The sequence below is a fragment of the Genypterus blacodes genome, unplaced genomic scaffold (assembly GCF_046128005.1).
Source record: "Genypterus blacodes isolate CSIRO-AG114 ecotype Tasmania unplaced genomic scaffold, CSIRO-AGI_Gbla_v1 ptg000076l_1, whole genome shotgun sequence".
In the NCBI taxonomy this organism is placed as follows: Eukaryota; Metazoa; Chordata; class Actinopteri; order Ophidiiformes; family Ophidiidae; genus Genypterus; species Genypterus blacodes.
The window spans coordinates 1,059,721-1,084,957 of NW_027466885.1; the positions used below are offsets into that span (position 1 = coordinate 1,059,721).

At 42.9% G+C, this 25,237-nt stretch overlaps 1 protein-coding gene and 1 non-coding gene across 2 annotated transcripts; both read right to left on the bottom strand.

The window, feature by feature from the left end:
• Positions 1-1,628: 1,628 nt before the first annotated feature.
• Positions 1,629-1,702, bottom strand: trnai-aau (transfer RNA isoleucine (anticodon AAU)). The gene has a single exon. It is a non-coding gene; the product is annotated as a tRNA-Ile (tRNA).
• A 4,687-nt stretch (positions 1,703-6,389) lies between these two features.
• gfod1 (glucose-fructose oxidoreductase domain containing 1) lies at positions 6,390-22,439 on the bottom strand. The gene is made up of 3 exons (XM_076158074.1): positions 21,635-22,439; positions 10,047-10,240; positions 6,390-9,949 (listed from the first exon to the last, which is right to left on the bottom strand). The coding sequence occupies exons 1-3, from the start codon at positions 21,885-21,887 to the stop codon at positions 9,209-9,211; spliced, it is 1,188 nt and encodes a 395-aa protein (XP_076014189.1). The 5' UTR covers positions 21,888-22,439; the 3' UTR covers positions 6,390-9,208.
• Positions 22,440-25,237: the final 2,798 nt, after the last annotated feature.

Genomic DNA, 25,237 nt, shown 5'->3' on the forward strand with positions numbered 1-25,237 from the left:
CTTCACCGCTCTGTGGAGAGAGGAGCGCGTCTGCCCGAACAGACCCTGATACCCAACAACTCAATCAACAAGGATGGGAGAGAGTGAAGCAGAGGGGAGGGAGTGGGTCCACGGCTGATGGTTCATCTGATTTAGGAAAGTGTTGTTGGGAATAATCCTATAAAGACTTTGAATTGGTGGAATAATTAATCATTTCTCCCATCTGTCAGATCCGATGGAGCTGCTACACCGACTAAGGCTGAAGTTCAGGTTTCAGCTCAGCCGAAATCCAAGGGACCAGCTGCGTAAAGTTACGCAGCATTAAAAAGAACATAAAGCGACTCAGCCTTCAAAACAAAGTAAACATACCTTGGCCTGTACAATAATCTGAAGTAGTCGCGCCATAATATCTACATTTATATTCACACGAACACTATAATGATTAGTTTGTATCCCAAATATGTCTTTGTGAACACACGAACTGTACATTAACGCATAGTTCATTGCTTCTGAAAGTAGCCTATACCGTTTATTTTGAACTTCACAGGAAGTTATATGCACAATACTGAATTCTTTGAAACGAACATATATTGCTCCAGCTGTGGGGACTTCATCACCGCTGCTCATCAGCTGCTGAGACAACTTGGGAATACTGTATGACTGTCATTCGTCACAAACAGACGCACGTTTCAAACCGTCACGTGAGACTCCGAGCATGAATAATGTGAAGTTTATTGTTGAGTTTGTCATCCAGGGTGTCAGAGTCAGTTCCAGAACAGTCCACCCAATAAGCCCGGAGGTGGTGGAGATGTGTGTAATATCTCATGATCCGTGTGTGTGTGTGTGTGTTCCAGTATAACATAGTTCTGAAGAGCTGAGAGCTGTTTAAAATCCAATGATACACTCCAGCTGCTTTTCTAGTACATTCTACTGGGTGTGTTGCACATAGAGCACATAGTGAGCACATTATAGGAAAAGATATAGGAAAGGCTCATCCTCAATCTTCTAAAGTCACCCTCTCCACCACTGTCTGCATTATGCCACTTCATCAGTGTCACACACCAGATGCATAATGCCATGTGACAAAACTGTTGACCTTACAATAGATTGTAAGAAAAGTCCAGTGCAGCCTATTGGTGGCAAATAAAAGACAAATTCGATGAAAGATGAAATAGCAAAGTGACTTTAGACTCCAGTTAATGTTACTCCAATAAAAACAAATCATATCGCCTCTCTGAGCCGGTGGTCAGGTCCAGATACACACACATCTAGTGGTGTAAAGTTACTCACTTAAACAAAAAACAGCGCAGATACAAAGTCCAACTAAAAGTCCCATGAAGCATGAAAGCAGATAACTAGACTGAAGTACTGCATAGTATGTAAGTAGTTTAGAGAGTACTCTCCGAAAACGCATGGATGGCTGACCTGAAACCTAAATACTACCACTGATGAGCACTGAAATGGTGATGTGGAATCAGTTGGCGGGAAGAGGGATCAGGTAGCCACGCCCAGCCAGGAAAAAACACACAAACTAAGACTCCGACTGGCTACCCTCTGGTTCCCAAGTTGAGTCTCCTAAGGACTCCACACGGGACTCGAACCGGCTAGCCACCAGTAGCCGGTTTTGGGCCACTGTCCAAAACAGTAGATGGCCCGTACGGGGGTTGAATCCGTGACCTTGGCGTTATTAGCACCACGCTCTAACCAACTGAGCTAACCGGCCACTTCAGGACTCTGGGAGTCATTAAAACATTACATAGTCAAAGTTGAGTCATCAACCACATGTTCCTATGGAACCTATGGCAGCAGTCACTGTGTGAGAGGCAGAGTCATAGCAACAAAACACGCAGGTGGATAATGTCATACACGGCTACTGGGAAATTAAGAGTTTTCTAACCTGTATGTCTTAGGAGACGGGAGGAAACCAACCCAGGCACAGGAAGAACATGAAGGGGAAGGCTCCAGTCAGATTCAAACTCAACAACACACCTTCCATGTGACACCACAGGGGTTATTGTGTCTTGTTTTGAATGCAAAACTAAAGTACAAAAAAGCCACAACCTAAGCCACGCCTCAAACCTTTATGCAAATTCAACTCTCCAACATCTAGGAGTGGTTTTACCTTTCAAACTTGTACCAATAGGAAGTGATGTCACAAGGATCAGTTTTCCTGAATTTGCATTTGCTGAAAATGCAAGGCATCTGACTTTGCTGTGACTGTTTTCTGAGCATTTGATATCTGTATCTCCTAACCATGTAACACTGAGCCGTCACCAGGTTCTTATGCAATCTTTAAGGGTGTCAGCATAGCATTATGTCACTGTAACCTGACTGAATATTCATCATATGTATCTCAAGAATCTACTATTCATTGTCTACTCTTCATAGTCTTCTTTTTCCACTTACCATTGCTGCTGGGTTACGGTTCGCACAAAACTTTTAATGGGAATTCTACAGATTTTCTAGGAGGATGGAAGAAATGTTTGAAATTAGTTGTTGTTAAAACTAAATAATCAACTGCGCTACAAAGCCAGCAGAGGTCAGCAGAACCATCCTCTATCTGTGTGAGTGTGTGTGTGGCAGGCTAAAGGAACTAGTCATTGATGAGAAAGTCACATGGAAGTAATAGAGAGATCAGGTGGAGAGAGACACATTGCTGATGTTTTTGAACAGGTGGCTGGCAAAGGTCTACAAGGCGAAGAACTTTGTTTTCATAGACAATTGGTCCCCCATCTGGGGCAAACCTGGCCTGCTGAAGAATGATGGCCTCCACCCTAATGCTTCCTCAGTCTACTTGCTATCAAAAAACATGGATTGTGCACTGAATTGACTGGCTAGCTGTGAACTTTGTCTAGGCGTGACCAGTGTGAAAATATTCTGCCTAAGTTATCAGATCAGTCCCTCAACATCTTTCCCGTCGATGCACAGATTTGCAACAAAAGCTAGTGGAATGTTTTCTCAGCCCTAGTATAAATCCCTAGCATGATTAGTCAGCTTGCTGAGGAACTACTGCAAGCTCTAAATTCTCTAAATCCTAATGAGGCCTCATTGGATACGTTAACAGAACAAGAATTCCTTATTATCCGATACTTTGGATTCTGTTCAGTGTTAGCAAGGGAGAATTCAAAAAAGAATTGTAAGTCTTCCATTCAAGTCTCAAGTCTGCACATTTGTGAGTGGATTCCAACAACACCCGTGGTTTGACTTCATCCTTTTACTGGTCCGTTAAAGACGAGAAATAGAGACACAGTGTGAATGTCAGACAGACAGAGAGCGAGAGAGAGAGAGAGAGAGAGAGAGAGAGAGAGAGAGAGAGAGAGAGAGAGAGAGAGAGAGAGAGAGAGAGAGAGAGAGAGAAAATGTGCCGACGTGTAGAGAGTGAGGGTAGTGTGTTACTGTGTGAGGGAAAATGAAACACAGGACCTAGTTTTGGCAATGTGGCTCCTGGTTGCTAAGTTACGGTCTCCGAGCACAGAAGAAGTGCCTCTTTGAGGTCACCCCCCCCCGATCCCACCTCCACCTTCCCTCCATTCTCCCTGCCTTACTAAGCAAAGGCCTTTCCTCAATAGTTTGAAAATGTTGGCAAAGAGAGAGGCAGATCACCAGCAGACAAAGCATGGAGCTGCAGACAGACAGTGAAACTGAAGCACCTGCTGATATGCTCTGAATTGCAGGGACTGCAAGGCAGACACACGCAGCAAACTAAGCACTAAGCTCAAAACATTCATTCCAGACATTGTTTATCTATCACATGTACCAATTTGTCAATAATAATAAAATAAATAGTATGAAGGGCCCATAATCAAATGCTGTCAGCTGGTTTCAATGCATCTCTGTGGGGGTAAATGGTTCTCTGTGCAAATGGCTGAACCCATTATGGCAGAACTAAAATAAAACAGCTCTATTATTTGTCAGTGTGGCTGCTTAAACATGGTTTCACCCCTGGGACACTGAGCAGTTAGCTCATATTTAGCCAATGCTCCTGTGTGGTTTCTGTATCAGTTTAGCTCCGGGGCTGAACACACTGCTGAGATGGAATACTAACAAGTTTTAATGAGATAGGGTTGAACAATGAAGGTAGACCTGTAACAAGCTAGCTTCAGGTTACAGGGTTGTTCCTCATGGTTAAAGCCTTTTTGAGTAGATTTGCCTTTAGTTGTGACGTGTCTGTTGTGTTCATTGAGTTTCAGCCAGCTGGGCCTCAAGAATCACCAGCAGTTTGTGCAAGAGAACATAATTAACATAGTTGCTAAGTAGCTAACATGCTACACAGACAGGTGTCAGTGTGTGGGAGCAGATAAAGAGCTGTAGTGTGTTCTGGAAGTGGTGACCATTTCCATAACACCAAAAAGGAGGACATTATGCGGCATATCAATAAATTACCATAGTGTACATAGGACTCTGGTATACTCTCATTTACAATACAATTTTGTGTGGTTTGAAGATGTTTGTGTAGTTGAGTAGGAAAAAATATTATGAAAAATCAAAAAGTGTTTGTTCACAGTATTTGAATTTATTCAATACATTGTGGTGTTCAAAAACTGAGCACTGAGATGAATCTTTTGTGCCACAAAGCATAACATGTGTGGACTCAAATGTAAAAAAATGCTTTTTTTAAAAGCATAAATAACCTTTTATGTTAACAACAAAGGAGATTGTAAAGAAAACCACATTTACATTCAACTGCACAAAAAGTATAGCATTTCTAAAGTGCTTCAGTCATTTGGGGACTTGTCTTCAGTGTCTTCATCTGTGTGTGTGTGTGTGTGTGTGTGTGTGTGTGTGTGTCAGTATTTGGGTCTCTTCACATGTAGCAGCTCAGGAGACAACAGCACCTCTGTCATCATGGCATCCAAGCCCTCACTGCCCCTCGGCCTGTTTATATCCTGCAGGGACTGGTACAAATAACAACATAGCAAGAATACTGTTATCAACCTTCAAAAATCTGTATTGTTTTCAACCCAATAAATATGAATATTCCATGTAGCCCCTCAGTGAAATCATAAGACTAGTGTACTTACCAAAATAGTTGATTGTCTATCTGCAATACTTCTGTTCTTTCCTGGCTGCATCCAAGAGTTTTTTTTGTTTTCAATGAACTTCTTGTACACCTCTGTGCAGTAATAAGTGAAAATGACACACACTTGCGGAGCCTTGTTTACGTTTTTAACCAATGATATAGCGGATATTTATCTGACACCGCTCTTAGCCAATCAGCCAGCGATACCTCCGCGGCGAATCCGTGGAGTCTTTTTGCTGTGTGGGTAGTGCCTAAAAAAGGAGGACGAATACGCGTCCGGCTTGATGCTGCGCCGGACGCCGGACAGGGCATTGAACAGCCGGACTGTCCGGCCTAAAGCCGGACGTCTGGCCACCCTATCTGGAACATTAGAGGCTAAACACCCGTTACTGAACAGGCCCAGACTTCCACAGCTTCCACAGGAACACTCACAGCCAAGTGCACTGATTAATGAAGACATCCCTGAAGTCAACCCAGAAATAGGAATTCTGGAACACATTTTTTGTGGTTGCAACAGGGCTTACGAATTCTTATCAAACAAAAAGGGCAAAGTCTATATGCTGATTTGATAAGGTACTTTCACAACAGACACTACTTCAGTTATCATTTGTAACTGATGATAGCTTATCAGAGTTGGAGTGTTTTCTCTCACAGCCTGCTTAGCAAGGGTGTAGTTTCTACTGTCACTAGAATTCACATTCACAGAAAGGACTGTAACTGGAAGTCTATCCAATACGGACGTGGTCACACTGTTGTCACAGTCCAGGCTAAAAGGTCACCAAGCAATAACTGCCAACTTATATTACTACTACTACTACTTATATACTATCTTTATAACAGTTATCCTGGTGTAAATGCAATGGTGAGAACACATTCATGAAAAAAAAAATTGGACCATGAGTTGAAAACATCACCCCAACTCTGCTCACTCACAATATTAAAGTTGTTTTGAATGGGAGTTGAGACTCATCACAAAAGCGACAGCCCATTATTTTATAAATGGATCAAGGTCACCCATTGAGACAGGAGTAAGACTGGGATCTTATCATGTTACAGCCCACCTGTTGAGCATCCAGATCACAAGGACCCATGTTGAGGCAAATTGTAAATACTGTCCCGTCATCAGCGGCCATTATGCAGATTATGTAGCTTGGTAATGAGATCACATTTTACTGCAAAGTGTAAAAAGGGGGCAAAGTGTAACAGGAAACAAATATTGATCTCTCTTTGAAGCATGATCTACCACGTTTAAACAACAAAGAAATGAGAGGGTTATATAAATGACTGAGATATATGAGCTGTGAACGAGTACAACTGATAATGAACTGGTATCTTAAAACCATAGTGAACATGTAGATTTTTAGATTTATGTTTTGACTGACATCACAAAAAGAGTAATAGCTTTTCTTTAATGTGTGTGCATGGTAATTTTCTCAGAGAGATTTGACAAGGTTTTTCATATCAATGTTGTTAAAATGAGTAAGATACACTTAAAGGCTAAATACTCAAAGGCCCAAGTCTATCTCATCCCCAGATACAGTACAGTCAGTTCACAAAACAGCACCAGCAATAAAACAAATAAATACAGCAACTTGCAACAGTGTCTTCATCTAAATACGGTCCACTTCCTTGTTTGTTTGTTTTACAAATAAAATACATACAGTACTTGTTTATTTCTTTAGACAAACACATTTCTTGCTTCATATTTCCATATGTACATATTCAGTAGTTATTACATAGATAGTTTGTCAGCACAATTTTAGAACATCAGATAGCACAGAAGAATAGCGATGCATTCAAGTAACAAAAAACCCTCAATGTTTTGGCTTGTAGGTCAGTGTGAGAGTGTTTCCTTCTATCACCTCAACGGATATCAGACCTGCACTGATATCACATTATTCGGATGTCCTTTGATTTTGCTGGATAGTTGAAGTTTGCTCCATAGTACAATGCGGTGGCTGCTGTTGCTGAAAAAATGTATTGAACGTTCATTGCTATATCATAATTTAGAGAATAAAAGTATTGCCACAACTGCAATAACGTCTCTGAAGTTAAACGGTTGAGCAGAAGCATATTTTCTCTCCTCACTGTTAGCAGCTTGGAAAAGAATCAGTAGCGTAGCTGCAAACACTGTGCTGATATGTGCAAGCTTGACCAGTCTGGGGAAGCAGATTTGATTGCTAAATGGGGCAGCACATCTATCATGTGACACTACTTCAGCTTAAAATGTGTGTGTGTGTGTGGGGGGGGGGGGGGGGAATTTGCAAATCTCAGTACAGTGCAAAGCATGTCGTGAAGATGTGGCCATTTAAAAACAAGAGGGAATGTTCTATGACAAGAAAAGACAAAATGATGATTCTGTGTTTTCATGACTCATCTTTGGTTAAGCAGGATAGCAAAGCCCTACATATGTCCGGCATTTCAATTCATCAGCCAGACCTTTGGATTAAAACACAGTTTGCGGATAATCTACTTCTACACACCACTGTGAAGAGGATTATTCCAGGTGGAGTTTATGTGAAGATTGGTTAGTGCGATCAAAGACACATTAACAGATGACTGCCCCCTGATTCTGTGTTCTGGGTGCAGATTGCACTTTGACATTGGTGTTTGCTTTTATTTCAGTGATTTGATGAGCTAGATTTATCGCATTTATCATTTTTAGCGCATTGCTTTTTTTCTGCTCCATAAAACGCAGGTACTAATGTTTTCATGAAATGAAGAAAATATCTTTATATCAGGTTTTCACTGTCTATGTTTATCTTTTTCCCTTTTGACTGTTAAAACGTAAAAATGTTTTTCCTGACAAATACACTGTTATGATCCCATCCTGTTGGAATAAAATGCAGCTGAAGCTGTGAAGCAAATTGTTTCTATTGCCTTGCTAACTCTTTGACAGAAACATAAGAAATGGAAATACAATCTTTTTCATGATCTTCTATATCCCGCTGTGCTACATAGTTAATTCACTATCATTATATGCCATTGGTTTCCAGTATCAGGTCTCTTCCAGTGTGTTCTCCAGAGGATATCTAAAGTCCTCCAATTACAAAATGATATCAGCTTGTTGGAGGGAATGACCCATCACATATAAATACGAGGATAAAAACCTCACATGGTTAAGCATTTACTCACAACATGGTGCAAATCGTCATATCCACACTTAAGGCTAAACAATATATACAAGCACACAACATAAGTCAGCTTGAATATACTAGCACTGGCTACTCAAATTGGACAGCGGTGCTTGCCAATTCCCTGTCCAAAGGTACCCTCCTACTGTGTATTCTTCATCTCTCTCTCTACCTGAAGCAACTGCGCTGTGTTTAGCCAATCAAGATACACAAGGACTAGGACTGGGAACCACTGGTCTACAGTGTTACGTCATACCGCAGGACTCGGAACTGTTGCATAACCTCCAGATATTGCATAAAGGCATTCCACGATGAGCAAGAAACTGCCCAACGTACCCCAGGCTGGATGATAAAAGCCTTTCCTACCTGGATCCATTGCATACTAGAGTGTAAACTCATCTGGAAAATTCCCAGCAAAACTATAGATTTCTTTCTCTTGTTTCACACATACAGGAGCATACTGAATGGACACTGAAGTGATCGAGTACACAGATCTTCAACATTCAATTGGTAAAACAGCAAGTAGTCCAGGTTATAGTGAGAACATTGTGGCATGGTTATAATTGAAGAATATTGTTCGTCCTTGGCTGTCTTCAATTAAACCCACAGTGTTAAGTGACCAAAGCAGACCCAGAGGCAAATTCTGAGGGAGCAAATGTCAGCATTGTTCATACAAACTCATTAACGATTTCAATTGAGGCAACCAGGAATAAAGGGATGCTCTCCATGCCTACGACAATCGCCATTTTCTGATGCATGAAATAGTTAATATACAAGATCTCCCTAGGAAGGGCTGAATCCAATGAGCAAAGGCTTTCCATAAATAAAGATTTGATTGTTATTCACATTGCTTTTTCTCAGCTGTTAAGACAGGGCATTAGGAAAGTCTAACGCTGTGCATCATAGTGCAATAACCTCTGTCTGTAACAGTGACAATACAGAAATTAAGGATGGTAGAAGAATGAATCTACAGTCCTACATTTAAGCACTGGAGCCAGTAACTTGCAATGCCCCATCGTTATGGTAACACACACGGGTTTATCCATCTTGGTGAAGTTGGTGGTTGAGTTGAATGCTAACAGTAAAGTGACATCCTACTCCGCCGCATGGCCTCGCTGATCAGGTAAGCTGGGCTGACCTCTGGTTCTTCTGTCATCACCACAATGTTCTGCCACTCGCCACACTGGTTTGATTTCTTGATGGTATCCACCACACAAAGAGCATAAAGACAGTCCTCAAAAGTAGCAGCCATTGTCAAAGGCCTTCCATCCCATGTTCGCCTGTCCTCTTGGTCCTGAAAGGCTAGTCGCACAGCCTGAATCATGCGGATTGTCCCAGTAAGGTACGGAGAGGGAATGTCACTGAAGGCCTTCTCTGGTAAAGAAGCCTTCTCAAGAGGCGTGGTGTCCTTGAGCAAGAGCTCAGGACCGCCGCCACTTCCTCCACCACCACTGTTTTTCTGTCCATAAAGGTCTGTACCCGTCACAGTTAACCTCCCAACTGTCCCCACAACAATCACCTCCTGCCGAAACTCTCCTGGTACATTGAAGTTGAGCGTAACAGTGCAGCAGGCCCCTCCTTCCAAGACCATTTGAAACGTGCAAAAGTCATCGCTGGTAATCTGACGGATGCCCTGAATGTGATCTGTCTGTTTGACAAAGGTTTTTAGGAAGCCATGGACTTTGGCCGCGCGCTGGCCTGTCAAAAATGTTAGCAGGTCGATGATATAACTGCCCACAGAGTGCAAGCCACCTCCTCCCATCAGGTCGTCACAGCTCCAGTTGTATTTCTTTCCCAGCAGACTCCCACTGTGTACCTATAAGAAAGAGAAAGGGAAACTGTGAAAAACATACAGTCCTCAAAGTATCAGTAGCTTAGAACCAATTTAAAAGCATTCCTTATTTCTAGTATACCTGGGCCTCACAGACCAGAAGCTCCCCAATGTAGCCTTCCTCTAACAGCTCCTTCATCCGGACAAAGGCTGGCAAGAAACGCAGCACATTACCCATAATACTCAGTAACTTGGGGTAGTACTGGGCTGCTGACATCATTCGGAAGGCATCCAGGGGAGTGGCGGTCCGGTCACAGATGACATTCTTGCCAATACCTATTGAAGAAAGAGGAGAGTTGAGGAGTCAGGTAAGCTTCATTGATTTGATGAGACTCACACGTGATCAAAACAAGAGTAAAACAGACAGATATTCATCCATAGGGCATTCTGCACAAACACACAGGAAAAAAGAATGGCCTCAAGCTGTTTTGGGAGGGTTTGTCTTACTGTAATATAGAGACCATATGAGCTATGACCTATTTTAAAGCAGAGCGAGTATAAATATATGTGATGTACTGTATATTTAGATGCAATACAAAGTAGAGGACAGAGTCTACAGGTACAACATGAATCCTAACTAAAAACACTTCATTCATTTCAAACACATCAGAAGGGCCACTGCTGCTGATCGCAGTCGAGAATGAAAACAGAGAGTCACTCCTGACTATGTCATGAGACTGTCCCAGAGTTACTAATAGGCCATGACACCATTCTAAACAAGGACACGGACAGCAGTGTTTACAACCTAATTACTGCTTCAGGGCTGTCCCCAAAAAAGGTTTTGTATTGGCGGTGTTGAAATCTTGAAATTAATTAGTTTTAAACAGTTTTAATTGACTCTGTCTAGTCTAGTCCAGTAAGTGTAGAGATGGTTAGGCATACTTAATGGTTTGCTGGGGTTAAGATTTGGGTAAGAATCTAAGGCCCAATTTACGCCTTACATCAGGATTAGAAAGCAACATACAGCCATTATCCTAATTGAGGAAATCCATCCATCATCCATCCACTCTCTTTACAATCTAGTTCCATGCAGGGTCATGGGATGACCTACGTATCCGAACATTCACTGGAAAAAAGGCAGCCGACACTCTGCCCAGGTCACAAGTCACCTATGTCATTTTACTGGATTGTAATTTGAAAAGAAGAAAACAAGTAACTAACCGGGCTGTGTCCTGCTATCACTACATCAAAAGTATTTATTATGACATCCAGATGTTGTTGGGATGAAGACAAAGACTACACAGGGCTATACTCAAGTTAACAATAAATTTACATGAAATAACAGAAAATTACCCCCTATCCACCTATCCAAACACACAAACACAAACACAAACACACACCCTGAAAATGACACTGGTCTGGACAGTTTAGACCTGTAACCTCACAAAGATCACTATTTACTATTGTCATGCACAATCAGCATGGAAAAGTACAAACAATTATTGAAAACAGCAAAAAGGTACTCTGACATAGCATCGGGTGGCTTGGCCAGACCAGACCAAGAAATGAATCCCTCTGACCCAGTTCTAAAGGGTGACATGGGACACCCCTCCGCCCATCGCCCAAACCCTGCAGACGAAGAAAACCAATAGAGAGCAATAGGTTGGCTGGCTACTAATATTCTAAAGACATTTTATAGTGGTAGAGTTATCAACTTCAGATGCTGGTTAGGCAAAATTAACCCTCCCAGGTCAGATATCTTGTAATATGTGCAAGCTGACAGCACTTAGTTCACCATCAAGACATATTAGAGAAAGGATTGTTGACTAATTTGAGTGGTTTAGCAGTGGAATTTATGATGCCCTGGATTCACAGTTTGGCATAACATTTGTGTTGCGGAATTTAAATGGAGCAACATTTCCCCCATCTTATAAAAGGTGCTTGTGAATTAGAAAACCAATTAAATTCCAGATTTTTCACAATTTCACATTGCTCTGATTCTTACAGCTGGTGTTGAAGTAACTCTGGGACAGTTTGGAGTGAAGTGGTGCACAGTTCACAGGTAATGTTTCCTGCCCAGTGGGAGAGTAGTAATGGAGCAGAAAAAGCGTTCAGCACTACAGCTCAATCCCTCTGCATCAATAATTCATACAGACCTAACCAAGACACTTCAAAGAGAGGCAGAAAGGAAAAAGAGAACCCCAGCAGATATTTTAGATGGATACTACAGTATATCACAGCCGAACTAGAACTTGCTCAGGGAATATTACAGTGATGCCATACAATGATAACATCAGGTTCACACTATAGATGCAGCGGTAAAGCAGCTTGCATAGATTCAAGATCCCTATAGGAATGTACCACACAAGTTTAAGTCTGGTACTTGGTGTGCTGTGTGTCTGACAGGGTGTTTAAGCTGGTAATGCTGCACGCTGATTGCAACACTACCATATGGAATAAAGGACCAATCAACCAAATCCCCCACAGTATGCCACCATGTATTTGGTTCTGGTTTCTGAGGTAATGCTATGCTTATCTACTTTGACATGTTCACATTTGCTTTGCCTGATGTTGTTTTACATATTGTGTACACCTAGTTTCAGGTTGTTGTGTGAGAGCTAATGGTGTGCTTGATACATGCTGTTGGAAGTTAGATATGACACTAGTCAGATGAGCGGATGCAGTGGATTTTCTGCCTAACATGAGAGCAGAAAGGCTAATTTATAAGAAAACTGAGCCAGGCAGAAATGAAGAGGAACTGTGACAAGACCAAGTGAGAGTAGCTGCATGAGTCTCACTGAAAGCAAACTCTCTCCATTCCAGCTATCACCTTAACGGGGCTGCGTTGCTCCACTATATTCTACTGAACAAGCAATATTCACTGAAGCCTATGCAGGGCCATGAATGGACAAAGCTAAGGTTTGTAAGTGGGTGTGTTGACCGAGATGCACACTTACATATGCATCATATGTTAAGCCTTCAGCTCTTCAGTCATTGAGAAAAGGAGCTGCAATGCTGAGGGTTAGGGTAGGCAGAATGTTACAATATGCAGGCAGGTCAGAATAGGGGGCTCATTGTTTTTATTGTACACTTTGTCTCTACAGAATTGAAATGATGTACTGTCAATGTGCCCAACAAGTGTTGTGGCAACAGTGAAACAATTCACATGACCTCATAAATGGTGGTAACAACACAAATCCCGTCATCATACTTAACCATTTCTTATCAAATGATAAGAAGTGCCAAAAGAGAAAGAACCTATAATAAATAATATAATAATACAACTATAAACTGTGTTTATTATTAACTATAATAATCAGTGATAGTGTGAGTGCAGAGAGAGGATGGGGCACATCAGCTATTTCTCTCTCTCTCCTTCGGTAACTGCTTAATGTAACACCCTGTGACTCAACTGAACACTTCTCTGGTCTATGGGTCCACAGGTCAGCTATTTTCCAGCTCGGTGGCTCCTGACCTGTCTCAACCGTTGACGGCTTTTCGCCCAAAGGTGTGTCCACTTACAGGGCTCTGTGGATCCCTCTGCCATCTGCTTACCCCCCTTTTCCTGGTGTTGTGGGCCTGTAAAGCCCTTTGAGACATTTAATGTGATATTGGGCTTTAGAAATAAAATTGGGATGCTACTCTCTGGTTGTTTAGGGACTGCTGGGTGAAGCTTGCAAAATGATCAATACTGATTGGTCAGACGTGATCTCCCCCAGGACAACAACAACCCCCTTTTTTTTGTCCATGGAGAAACAAAATGATTGTGAAAGGTTTACTGGAGCAGCATGACCCAACACCTGCTCTGCTATTCTGGGACACTGAGCAGCACATGTAGCTTTGGGGTCATGCTGAATAGTGGATTGATGAGATGCTGTGGCCTATCAGCTTTGCCATCCTGTGGTTTACATACACAGTGTATGCAAAGGCCACTGAATTTGTGTGTGAGACCAGGCCTCCACCTGCCGCCTCCCCCCAATGGTCCTCCAGGGTCCAATTAAGTGCTGAGCTGAATCACCACCCCCTCCTTTCTTATCACTGTGACACAGACACACACACACGCACACTATTGCCAAACAAAGGGCTGCCTGCCACGATACAAAGAAGTCATCTCGTGTTTTGTACTCATTAGCATTCTACTGTCAGAAGATCACTTGTGATACTATACAGCTTTACTGTGGGTCAAGAAGAAAAGATACATTTTGTGCAATTGCCAATATTCATTAATCAGTGTTGCAGAATAAGCTGTTTTTAATGTCATAACAATGCTTAGTAAAGTCTGAGGAAAGTCAAACTGAAAAATACTGAATGAGGCCTCCAGCTGTCACCCACTATATTGAGCAAATGATTCTCTGTGACAGTTCCTGGAACTAGCAACATTACAGATTAGAAGACTGTAAGCGGATTTACATACAGCGTTTCCCCTAGCATTTTACTTTGAGACTGGAAGAAGCTCTGTTTATGAATGCTGAATGTACAACAGAGAGCCAACCGTTTCCACTCAATCTAAACTGATTACTAAGCCGCTTCCTATTTGTTAACTCACTTATCCATCTTTTCACCCCACCCACAGACACACTGATGAGAAAGGGGCGCATGACTCGCCACAGATAATTGTTCAGTTGATTCCAAAGATTATTACATCCAAAACCATAACGCAGGCTGGAGAAGCATTTTTCTCCGCCTTTTTTAAGGAACATCCTAAAGAGCTAGACAAAAGAGAGTGAGCCGACACTAATAAGCACTGATGATTCTTCAATTTGTTTTAGTCTCTATTAGAGAAGTTCAATCTTTGAGATGAATCCGTTGTCCTCAATGTTTTTACATGAACATTTCAACTTTTGCCTATACTACGCTTAGGGGAAGTAAGGTGAGTAAAGACGTATATATATATGGAATGGAATGATTAGCATGTGACAGTCACAATGCGTTCCTTGAGCCGAGTTTGAAGAGCAGTCACCAGGAGGAGGAAATGGAGGTGGTTCACTGCAATTATTACATTAAGATGCATGATCTATGTTGTTAGTAGGAAATAAGAGTACATTGATTTAAGATGAGGTCAATCTTGATGATGATGATGTTGTTGTTCATGTGCCAAGTAATCATAGAAATGTGAACACATGAAACACTGTTTGCAGGGCGAACTAGACATTTCTCATTTACATTTATGGCCCGTGTGGATTTGAATAACTCAACAGATAAACCTAGCAGCTGTTTGCATGTTCCTACTGATCTTACCTCATCATCATTACTGTGACAGAGGACCTCAGCTCTCTGTGGTTCTGTGTGTGTGTGTGTGTGTGTGTGTGTGTGTGTGTGTGACTACCCCCTCCACAATAAAACAAAGTCACGTTTGCCTTACGCATCTGCACAGGTCATTCCCCAAGAGCACTCGGTCCCTTTGTGACACAGCTGCTGCACTTTGTGAAACACAAACAAACGTAACGAAATACAGCCTGACATGTCAGCGTACAGAACTACATTACTACATCGCTAGGTGCTTCACCAACCCCCAAACACGGCGAGTGGAGACCCAAACAAGGGGCTCTAGGATAACCACAACTACTCCAGTGAACACTCCTCACACATATACATCGTATTATATATTTAATTCAGTCATTTTGCTTGACGTGGTCTGCTTGCTGTCTGTATTTGCAGACAGCACAGATGCAAGATGAGATTATAAGAGTAATATGATTGATTATACACACACACACACACCATTTCCACCTGCCATACACACACAACAGGAAGCAAGACACACTTCACGGCGGTATAGTCAAATACCACTTCCTGTTGCAGCTCTGACTTCTCTCTGACAGCCTCCTCTTGTGCACATACAGTCGTATACTAAAAATGTATTCCAGTAAAGACCAGCGTCCCAGAGGAGCCCTGAGTGACAGGGTCTCCTCCATGCTCTCATGTCTGCAGCTGCCTCTCGTCCTCCATCCCTAATGGCCAATTAAGAAACAAAGACAGGCATATTCCTGAACGCTGGCACGTGAAGCAAGTCCATTATGAACCAGCCTCACCTTGGGAATACACATAATAAGTGACGTCACACTGTGTGAGTGAGATGCAGGTCAGATCACCAGCAGAAAAAGAAAGAACACGCGGACAGGACATGGACTCCTCTCAGACTGTTGGCCTCCATGAAGCAGCACTGGATTGGTGTTCAGCAGGTCTGGTCCTCTGCTTGGAAACGGTGGATGGATGGATCTCTTAAGTTTGAGGTTTTGACTCAGTTTCAAAGAGTAGCAAGTATGAGCTTCATAGTATCCATTGTCTTCATGAGAGATGATTCGTCATAAATGGTTTCCAAATATCCCAAGAGATTGTGCAGCTACACATCTTTTCCATGTCCACGTAAGCTTAGAAACCTTCTTGATGAACTACTGATGAACCAAGCTGACCAACACACACACACACACACACTACGACAACAGAACTTTAGGCTGCAGTGTTGTGTTTCCCGCTTCATTTACATTTCATCAACAGAAGCCTCCCACTGACTCCACCTCCAAGTTCAGTTCCATGCAAACACTTCCTCATCCATCCACATAGAGGAAAGGCGGGAGTAAGGAAATCTTCTCCTTCCAGTGTCGAGCTCCAAAGAGCTGGAGCCATTCATCTGACACACAAAGGCAATTTCACAGGCAGACAAGCTTTTTCTCCCCTATTCTTCCTCCCCACAGCTCAGCTCAGCTCTCCCCTCTTCCACAAACCTTTCCCCCACCCGTTAATATGGATCCCACTATAGTTCTGCCCCCCCCTCCCACCCACACACACACACACACAGAGGCCCAGTCTTCCATTAGCATGTCAATAGGATGTCAAAGCAGAAGATGAAGGACAACTACTGGGACCGGCATTAACACAAGAGAAAGAAGTCTGGGAATCTGTGGAATTCAAAATATGAAAATCCCAAAAGCTTGAATCCATCAGACCCACAAAAGTCTTAATAAGTACATGAAGCTCTGTAATAATAGTATAGTGAGCCCAGTTGATGTCTATTTGACTTGATAATCAGATCCCATTAGCATTGAGCCAACGCAGACAGTCTCACACATTTAGGAACAAAATCTCACAATTTTATGATGTGGCAAAGAGTGAACTTTTACCCATAGCTCTTACAAAACATTAAGTAGGAGGACCTCAGTGAGCTTTTCTAAGAATATCCGATTCTACTAACACGTTTTGCTTATTGACACGTTATAAATACGTACATTTGTGTATCCGTATACTTTATATATATCCGTACTGGTTGCCACAGTTGCGCAAGACCTTTCTTGAACTTTGCCACGAGGTGAGCAACAGTCTAGCTGCCGACAAACATAATGCATGCCAACAAAAAAGTCATAAAAATGTTATTTGCTGTTTACATCACCACAGTTAACCTGTCAAGTTGATGATGAGACACATGGAATTATCTTATCTTCGCTGCAGGGTGTTACAAAGTGTATGGTGTCACTTTACTTTCACTTTACACAAGGTACATTAAGGTGAACGGCAACAAAAATGACTATAAACTGCTGTGGAAGGGACAAAGTGCCAAGTGTCAATACACTAACGAGGAAACGAGGATCAGGTGAGGGGAACGTGGATCAAAGGGAAACTAAACACACACAGGTGAAACCAATGAGAAACAATTAAGGGACACAAGGGCAGGAAGTAAAGTAAAAGGAAACACAGTAATGATTTACAAAATTAAACAGGAAATGAACATGACTGACCAGGGGACTGACAAGTAACTTGGATAAAATAACATTTAGTTTATTTCTCCATCTGGACAAAAGGTCAGGTTCAGTGTTGAAAACAAATCTCAGCATGTGTGTGTGTGTGTGTGTGTGTGTGTGTGTGTACAAGCCACAGTTGTGCAGTGTGAAGCCGCTGGCTTGCTCCTCCACTTTGTTTCTAAATAAAATGAGTGTGATGAATGCTATTCTTAGACCACGACTGCCTGGAGGAACCGGTCGGCTGACCTGATACCTGATCGCTCCTCACTGTAACATGACAGAGAGAGAAGATTCATTTGAGATTCACTGTGAGGAATCCTGTCAGCAACTCTCTCTCTCTGTTTGATTTATGACTGGACCCCGACTGAATGGTGAGGAAACTGGCTGCTTATTAGTAGTCAGACAGTGGGTAGAGTCCTCACCATCAACTCCATGAGTCATTATCTGCTGTTTGGCTCACACTCTGATTTCATTCTCTCTCTCATGTATGTCAGCACAAATAATTTTCTTATTTCAGCATCAAATGAAATATGGAACTAAGTGATAAAGGGGATTTCACACTGAGGTCAGAAGATGAAGTGGGGAGTGGGGTGTGTGTGTGTGTGGGTGTGTTGAACGTCTTCTCTGATACACTTCCTCTCCCCATGGCCGAGACAGAAGAGCATGTGAAACTCTCGCTCGTGTTTCATTTCAGTCGAGCTCTCAATTCCTTCTTATCTGGCCCACACACACACTGCAACACACAACACAAGCTATGACCCAAGAGATGCTCATATCAGGGTTTATGAAGTTATTTTATAGTACATTTACTCATTCGGCAGATCAGCACACTGTCTCAGCTGTGATTGTAATCTGAAAGGAAGCAGCCGCTCTGTCAGGCCTTGGCTTCAGGTGATTCAGCTATTATGGGTAAACTCTTAATTGATAGCGATGCAACAGCAGCACTTTATGACTGAGAAACAAACTGGCAGCTTTTTTTTTTTATAACTCAGCATATCAAATAGCAGACAGTCTGAATTCCTCAAAGTGAAATGCTGAAGTTTTGGCATCAGGTGTGTGTGTGTGTGTGTGTGTGTGTGTCAATATGATCTGAAACTCCTGTATTATCAACAATCCAATGCACTTAAACTGACACGATACAACAGGGATATGATAATAATAAACAAGTGAAATGGATTAATAGAGAGAGTTCCTCTGCTTCCTGTTTACTTCATTGCTGCCTGACATATTTCCATATGGACGTTTTGGTGAGCTATAAATGTTCGGAAAACTTCTGCCGTGTCTCATGTCACCTGTGTGTGTGTGTGTGTGTGTGTGTGTGTGAGTGCTGACAGCATGCCTCCCGCTCCTTCATGGGAACTGAGACAGGCACAGTTCAATCAGAGACGCAGAGCAAACAAAGCAATCATACTGCAGATATGAGAGCTATTGATTCAGAGAAGTCTGAAATGGAGTCATCATGATTCCAAGTTCCAAATTTGAATTCCAATGTCTCTGGATTAAGACGGTGATGCCAAGCAATGCTTCATACTCATCTGAAGCATGGTATGTGTATCTGTGCGTGTGTGTGTGTGTGTGTGGAGCAGACAGTGTGAGGTTACCTAAGTCTTGCCAGAACACACACACACACACACACACACACACACACACACACACACACACACACACACACACACACACACACACACACACAGCCATGTGATGTGACATGAGACGCCTCAGGAATGTCGTAGTAAGAAAAGAGAACAACTGAATCCCTCTGGAGGAAGAGATGAGGCTCTACAGGAAGAACCGGTTTGTTGTAATGACACCTCCTTCGCTGGATTGAGGAAATAAACCTCCAGCACACACACGTGTCAAACCTGATCAGCAGGTGGGCCAGTTGGAATCCTTTACCATCACAGGTTAGTATCCAGTCCTGATCAACCACTTTACATTCCTGATCCTGCTGTGTAGACTCAAGCCAAATCATACAGATTCATTGACTTCATCGCTAATGAATCTAAAGCCCATTCTGAGTTTTTTAAAGCTATACACACACACACGATGCTATCGATTTGGTCAACATGTACAGAGAGAGTGAGAGAGAGAGAGAGAGAGAGAGAGAGAGTGTGAGAGAAAGACAGAGAGAGGGATAGACAGAGAGAGACAGAGACAGAGAAAGAGAGAGAGAGTGAGACACACACACACACACACAGCCAGTCTTTTGAGTTCCTTTACCTTCTTGGAGGTGACACACACATGACAATACAATGTTTGCCAGTGTATAATTATTATACCAGTATGTGATTCATACCCTTATTAACATCGCACCTACTGTGTCACTCTGAATATGTTAGGATTGCATTCATGAGCAGGAAGTCAGAAGTCTTTTCTCTCTCGTTACCCAACAAGATGCAAATGTGATCGAGGACAGACTGGGGCAGGGAAGTGATGGAGGGCGGAGGAAGAGAGAAGGGTGGAAAGGAACAGGCAGCGCTGGAAACAATGGAGCTATGAGGAAACGGGCTGAGGGCGGAGAAGGAGCCAGGCGCAGACAAGCTAGCTGGAGAGAGGTGAGTCAAGTTCAGCGGGACGTGACTGCTGATTGTGTTCCCGGGCTCGGCAGGTTTGTGTAGCCGTCGCACTGACACACGCGTCAGAGGAAAAGGATTCATGACACATACCTTTCCGTTGTGCGAGCGCGTCATCAACAAAGCAAACAGGTAACTCATTGATCTCTCTTTTGATCTCTCTTTTGTTCAATCACACCCCCATTGAAATTGACAAGAAGCAAACAACGGCGGCGGTGTGAGCCTGAGGGAACACGCGGTGAACTCATCTCCCCTGGAGGATGTTACAGCACAAACTTCACACTGGCGGTCACAGGCGATGTCACTGGGAAGGCCTTCAATACAGAACCGACACCAGGGACCACAGTCATTACAGCTCATACCTCCATAAAGGCCCATCAAGCCTGGGACAACATGTGTCTTGATCTTATAGGAAAACTGGCCTAGAGAGACAGAAACTCATTTTTATTAACACCATTTCTTTCTGTGTTTACAATTAAATACACATAAACAAAAAAGGGTTGCAAGCTGCTGAGAAACATGTCTGTAAAGTCACAACATCTCCACATCTCTCTGTCACACTCACACAGCCCCTTCCCCGTCACACACACACACACAAGTCTGGCTGATGCTCATGTTGTAGCTGTCAGGCTGTGTTGGCTGACATGTGACCAGTGACTCTGACTTGATTGGCAGCTGAGGCAGCATATCGGCACGGCAGCACTCACTCATTAACACACACACAAGTCATTGAGCTGTGTGTGGGTGTGACTGTGCTCATCTCTACCAAGCACAGACATCATACAGACCCAAAGCAGCACTGACACAACCAAAGTCTTATTAAAATCTAATTATTGCCAGCTATTCTATTTTCATCTCAGATGTTGCAGCAGTTGTTTGGTCACAGTCTAACTTATTCATGTTTCCTCTGAGCTGAGAGTCTCTGCCGGTGTGTGGGGGTAAATGAAACCTTTGGAATGGAGCTCAGGCTGTTGCCACTAGTCTCCGCTCCCTCCATTGAGGTTATTTAACAGGCATTAACTAAAGCACCTCATCAACTGACATCACACAGGTAGGCAATGATTATGATTGATATGCTCACTTCAGTTTAAAACTCTCTTCTCTCATCCATAAACAAGACCTTCATCCCCAATAACAGCTATTTTATTAGCCCTGATCTTATTTACATGAGGAACTTTGTAACAGAGATCAGCACCTTGCTCAAGAGCACTTCGGCTGTGCCTGATTCCACCTTGATCACCCAAAACAGAGGGCTTAATCCTCAGCCACAGCTATGGGGCTACACTCTCTCTCGCTCGCTCCCTCTCTCTCTCTCACACACACACGCACACACACACAGGTCCTTATCTCCCCGCGGCAGTAGGGATGACCAACACACCCTCCCAGGCCACATGCAGCCTCCATCCGGCCCCCCCACTCACCCAGGGTCTTCACTGCGATCTGCCGCGTCAGAGGCGGAGGCAGGTTGATGCAGACCAAGTCCACGTCCTGATGCAGCAGCACGTCGTCGATCCGGTTGGTGTAGAACGGGACGTCCATCTCCTTGGCCAGCTCCTCCGCCTCCTCCTGGGTCCGGCCCCACAGGGCTTTGACGGCGAAGCCTTCATGCTTCAGCAGCGGGATGATCACCCTCGCGGTCAGGCTGGTGCCGAACACACCGACCCCGGGAAGCATAGCTCGGCTTGATTCTGGTCGGGCTCCTCTTTGGTCGTTTTGTTTATTTTTCCTCGTTAGTCTTCCGAGCTCCGGCTGTAGGGAAACCTACTGCAGCGGCTGAACGAGAGGGAAGCGGCGGCGGCGGTGACCGTCAGGTTAACCATCCACCTGCACACAAATATACGCGGTGCTGCATTTTCCCGCCGTTCCGCATAGAATCCTGATCCTTTTCTTCGATTCCTCGATTCTTAAACCAGTGCGGAGAACAGAACCAGTCCTCCTAGTGTGCAAAGGAGAAACGTGAACGCACCATAACCGCTCTGCACCTCGGCCACGTCTGACAGCGAGCAGCGCACCGACCGCGTCGAGCAATGAAGGGCATGTCACCTCCTTCCAAACCGTCTCTGAGCGCTCCTCCTTTAGATGAAGCCGATCGGAATAAAGGCAGAGATGTGCTGGAGTTGAGGGCTGACAGGTAACCGGTCGCTTCTCCAGGATCCCAAACCAGCAGACAGACGGGCTGTTATTATTCTCCGGCTGGGGTTGATGTTGCGGCTCATTCCCCCAGCAGCCAGGACAGAGTCAAGCTACACACGATGACAAGTAGCGCTTCCGGTATCAGTTTTCAAAATCAAATTCATGACAGTGAACGTGAATACGTAACCCAGCTCCCTAAGTAATTTGTTAAGACAAACAAACACATACATACATTTTATTTCATTATAACAATATAGAGAAAATCAGGTGTAGGACATTTATTTATTCGTTTGTTTGTTTTTGAGTATTATGCTATATATGATCATTCCTTTATTTTTATCTGTTGATGTCCACCCAGGATGTTCAAACAAAATAGGAAAATAAATAAATACATACCGTAATTAAATACCACTTTTATTTTTATATATTATTTGATATGATATTGATCATTTGATTATATTAAATACAATTTATTTTCATCTACGTTTTCGTCTTCTTCTGTCTGCCTCTTTGTCAACTTGACAGCTTTCCTCGATTTTGCAGTTTAACCCTTGCTAGGCAGGATGGAGCAGCTATGAGCAGGATGAAGGTTCAGCACTCAGCTGGAAGTGTCAGCTGTCACATTCACCCAGAACTCAGTGTGTGCAGCACTGTTGGTGGTGAGTTTATAGTGACCTACTGATCACTCTGTCACTGTGACACTAAAACAAATATTGATGGAGAATTTGTGTTTCTTCTTTGTGTTTTCTATCATTGAAATATATATATATATAAATAGATTTGCTTATTCAATATCTTTAAAAACAAAAGGAGGAATAGCCTCATACATTCATACGGTGTTTGCATTGCACAAACTAACTGTCAGAATCCACTCCAATAAGTCCAATAAACATAACCAACCCCACTGGGAAACCAACTCAACTCAGACAGCAGACATAGGAACTGCTGGAGCTGAATTTGAAGCTTGTCAACGAAACGATAACCAACCACCAACCAACAACCGTTGTGTGTTTTGTCATAGCAGAGTCATCTCCTCGTGCATGACTCTGCATGACTGTGTTCTTTCAACCCTATATTTCATTGTTATCCACCTATTCTTGATGTTAGAATGTGACATTTTGAACCCCAGCTGTGCGTCAGCTGTGTCAGATGCTTTCTTTGACGTAATTGTGTGTTTTTTCCGATGGGAATAGTCATCTGTTTCTGGGTTTCAGTCATTCATATGTGTTTGCTCACTTCCTATTTAAACAGTTGTAAACGGCTGGGGGGGAAACTAGTTGCATCACACACACACACACACTGTTTGAGCATAAACAGGGTTAGGAAATGACTTTGTATTTTCTTTTCATTTTGGAAAATGCTCTGTAACTCTCATTCTGTCCTTCTAGTGGAAGCAGCTCAGTTATTCCACACGGTGCACACACACCCTTGGGATGGAAGCACTTGTCAGTCACTAGCACCTTGGTCAGTGCCAATGGCAGGAGCATGAAATGACCACAAGTGGGCAAACCAGAGCAATAGAACCACACACACACACACACACACACACACACACACACACACACACACATACCTAAATGACATGATGCTTCACACTGGGTCACACTTTCAAGATGTTCCTGTTACTTCCTTTATTAACGGTGCTTTCAGAGTGTAAACAACATTTCAATGGACAGAGAAAGACGAACGTCACAGCTTTACACACACACACACACACACAGCTATTTCAACACAACTGCACTCTAAACATGATGCCTCTGCTATCGATTTGGTCAACATGTACAGAGCAAATGGAGAGAGAGACAGAGACAGAGAAAGAGAAAAGGAGAAAGAGAGAGAGACAGAGAGAGAGAGACAGAGAGAACGCGTGAGAGAGAGCAACAGAGAGACTGAGTTCAGACTAAACACACTTAACATATAACTGAAGTAAACATCAGCAGTGACTCTGTATCTTTGTCTGTATGAACTTTGTCTTATTGAGTAAATGATAGTTGGGACAGTACAGACAGACTGAGGCCATAAGGGATCAAAGGTCACTCATGACCAAAGCTCAAGGGCGTCCATGTTAGAGAAGTACAGGCAAACTGGCAAACTGATCGTGTGTAGCTAAGAAATAGGATGTAAATGTTCATAGTGGTGCTGAAGAACCTCCGTGTTGACTTGTGTATGCTGTGAAGTATTGATTTGATAAACATCTTAGTCTGTGGTATTTCCTTCCCTCTGTGTCATGGTCACGCTCCAACTGACTGTGGCGCTGGTGTGTTTGTGTGTGTGTCAGGCAGGGATCATATGACCTGCAGTGGGTCAAGCCTGTCTGATGGCTAATTGTCCAGTTAGTCCACAGATGAGGTGAGACAAAAGGGTGAAGAATGATGAACAAGCTGCTGTTTAGGTCTCCTAGGACCTTCTCAGTCCGTGTTCCTAAATTTAGAAGCCTCAAAAATCTAAAAATCTTCATCGGGCCTGGTCCTGCTTAGGCTCAGTGGATTGAATTGAAGCATATTTCAAGTAGCACATGCTTTTAAAAATATTAAAAAACATTTTTTTTTTATTAAAATCAAACATATGAACACCAAGTGACTGATGATTTAATGAATAACTGATGAATTATCAGAGTCAGTCATGGATCAGTCATCAACCCAGGATTTCAATACGATAGAGCCCCCTAGAGGAAGAATAGTGTGCTTCCATCTGAACTGTGAATGAAAACAAATCCATCCATGAAATTACATTAAGATTTTTAGTATTAATGAGAAATGACAGAAGGGACATTTTTGCATTAAGATATTGACACACATTTTTAAAAATGACAATAGGGGAAGTTCATTAACTACAGTTGGGGTTTTTCTATGTTGTCTAAATTACTTGTGGTATAATAAAATTTCAGGAAA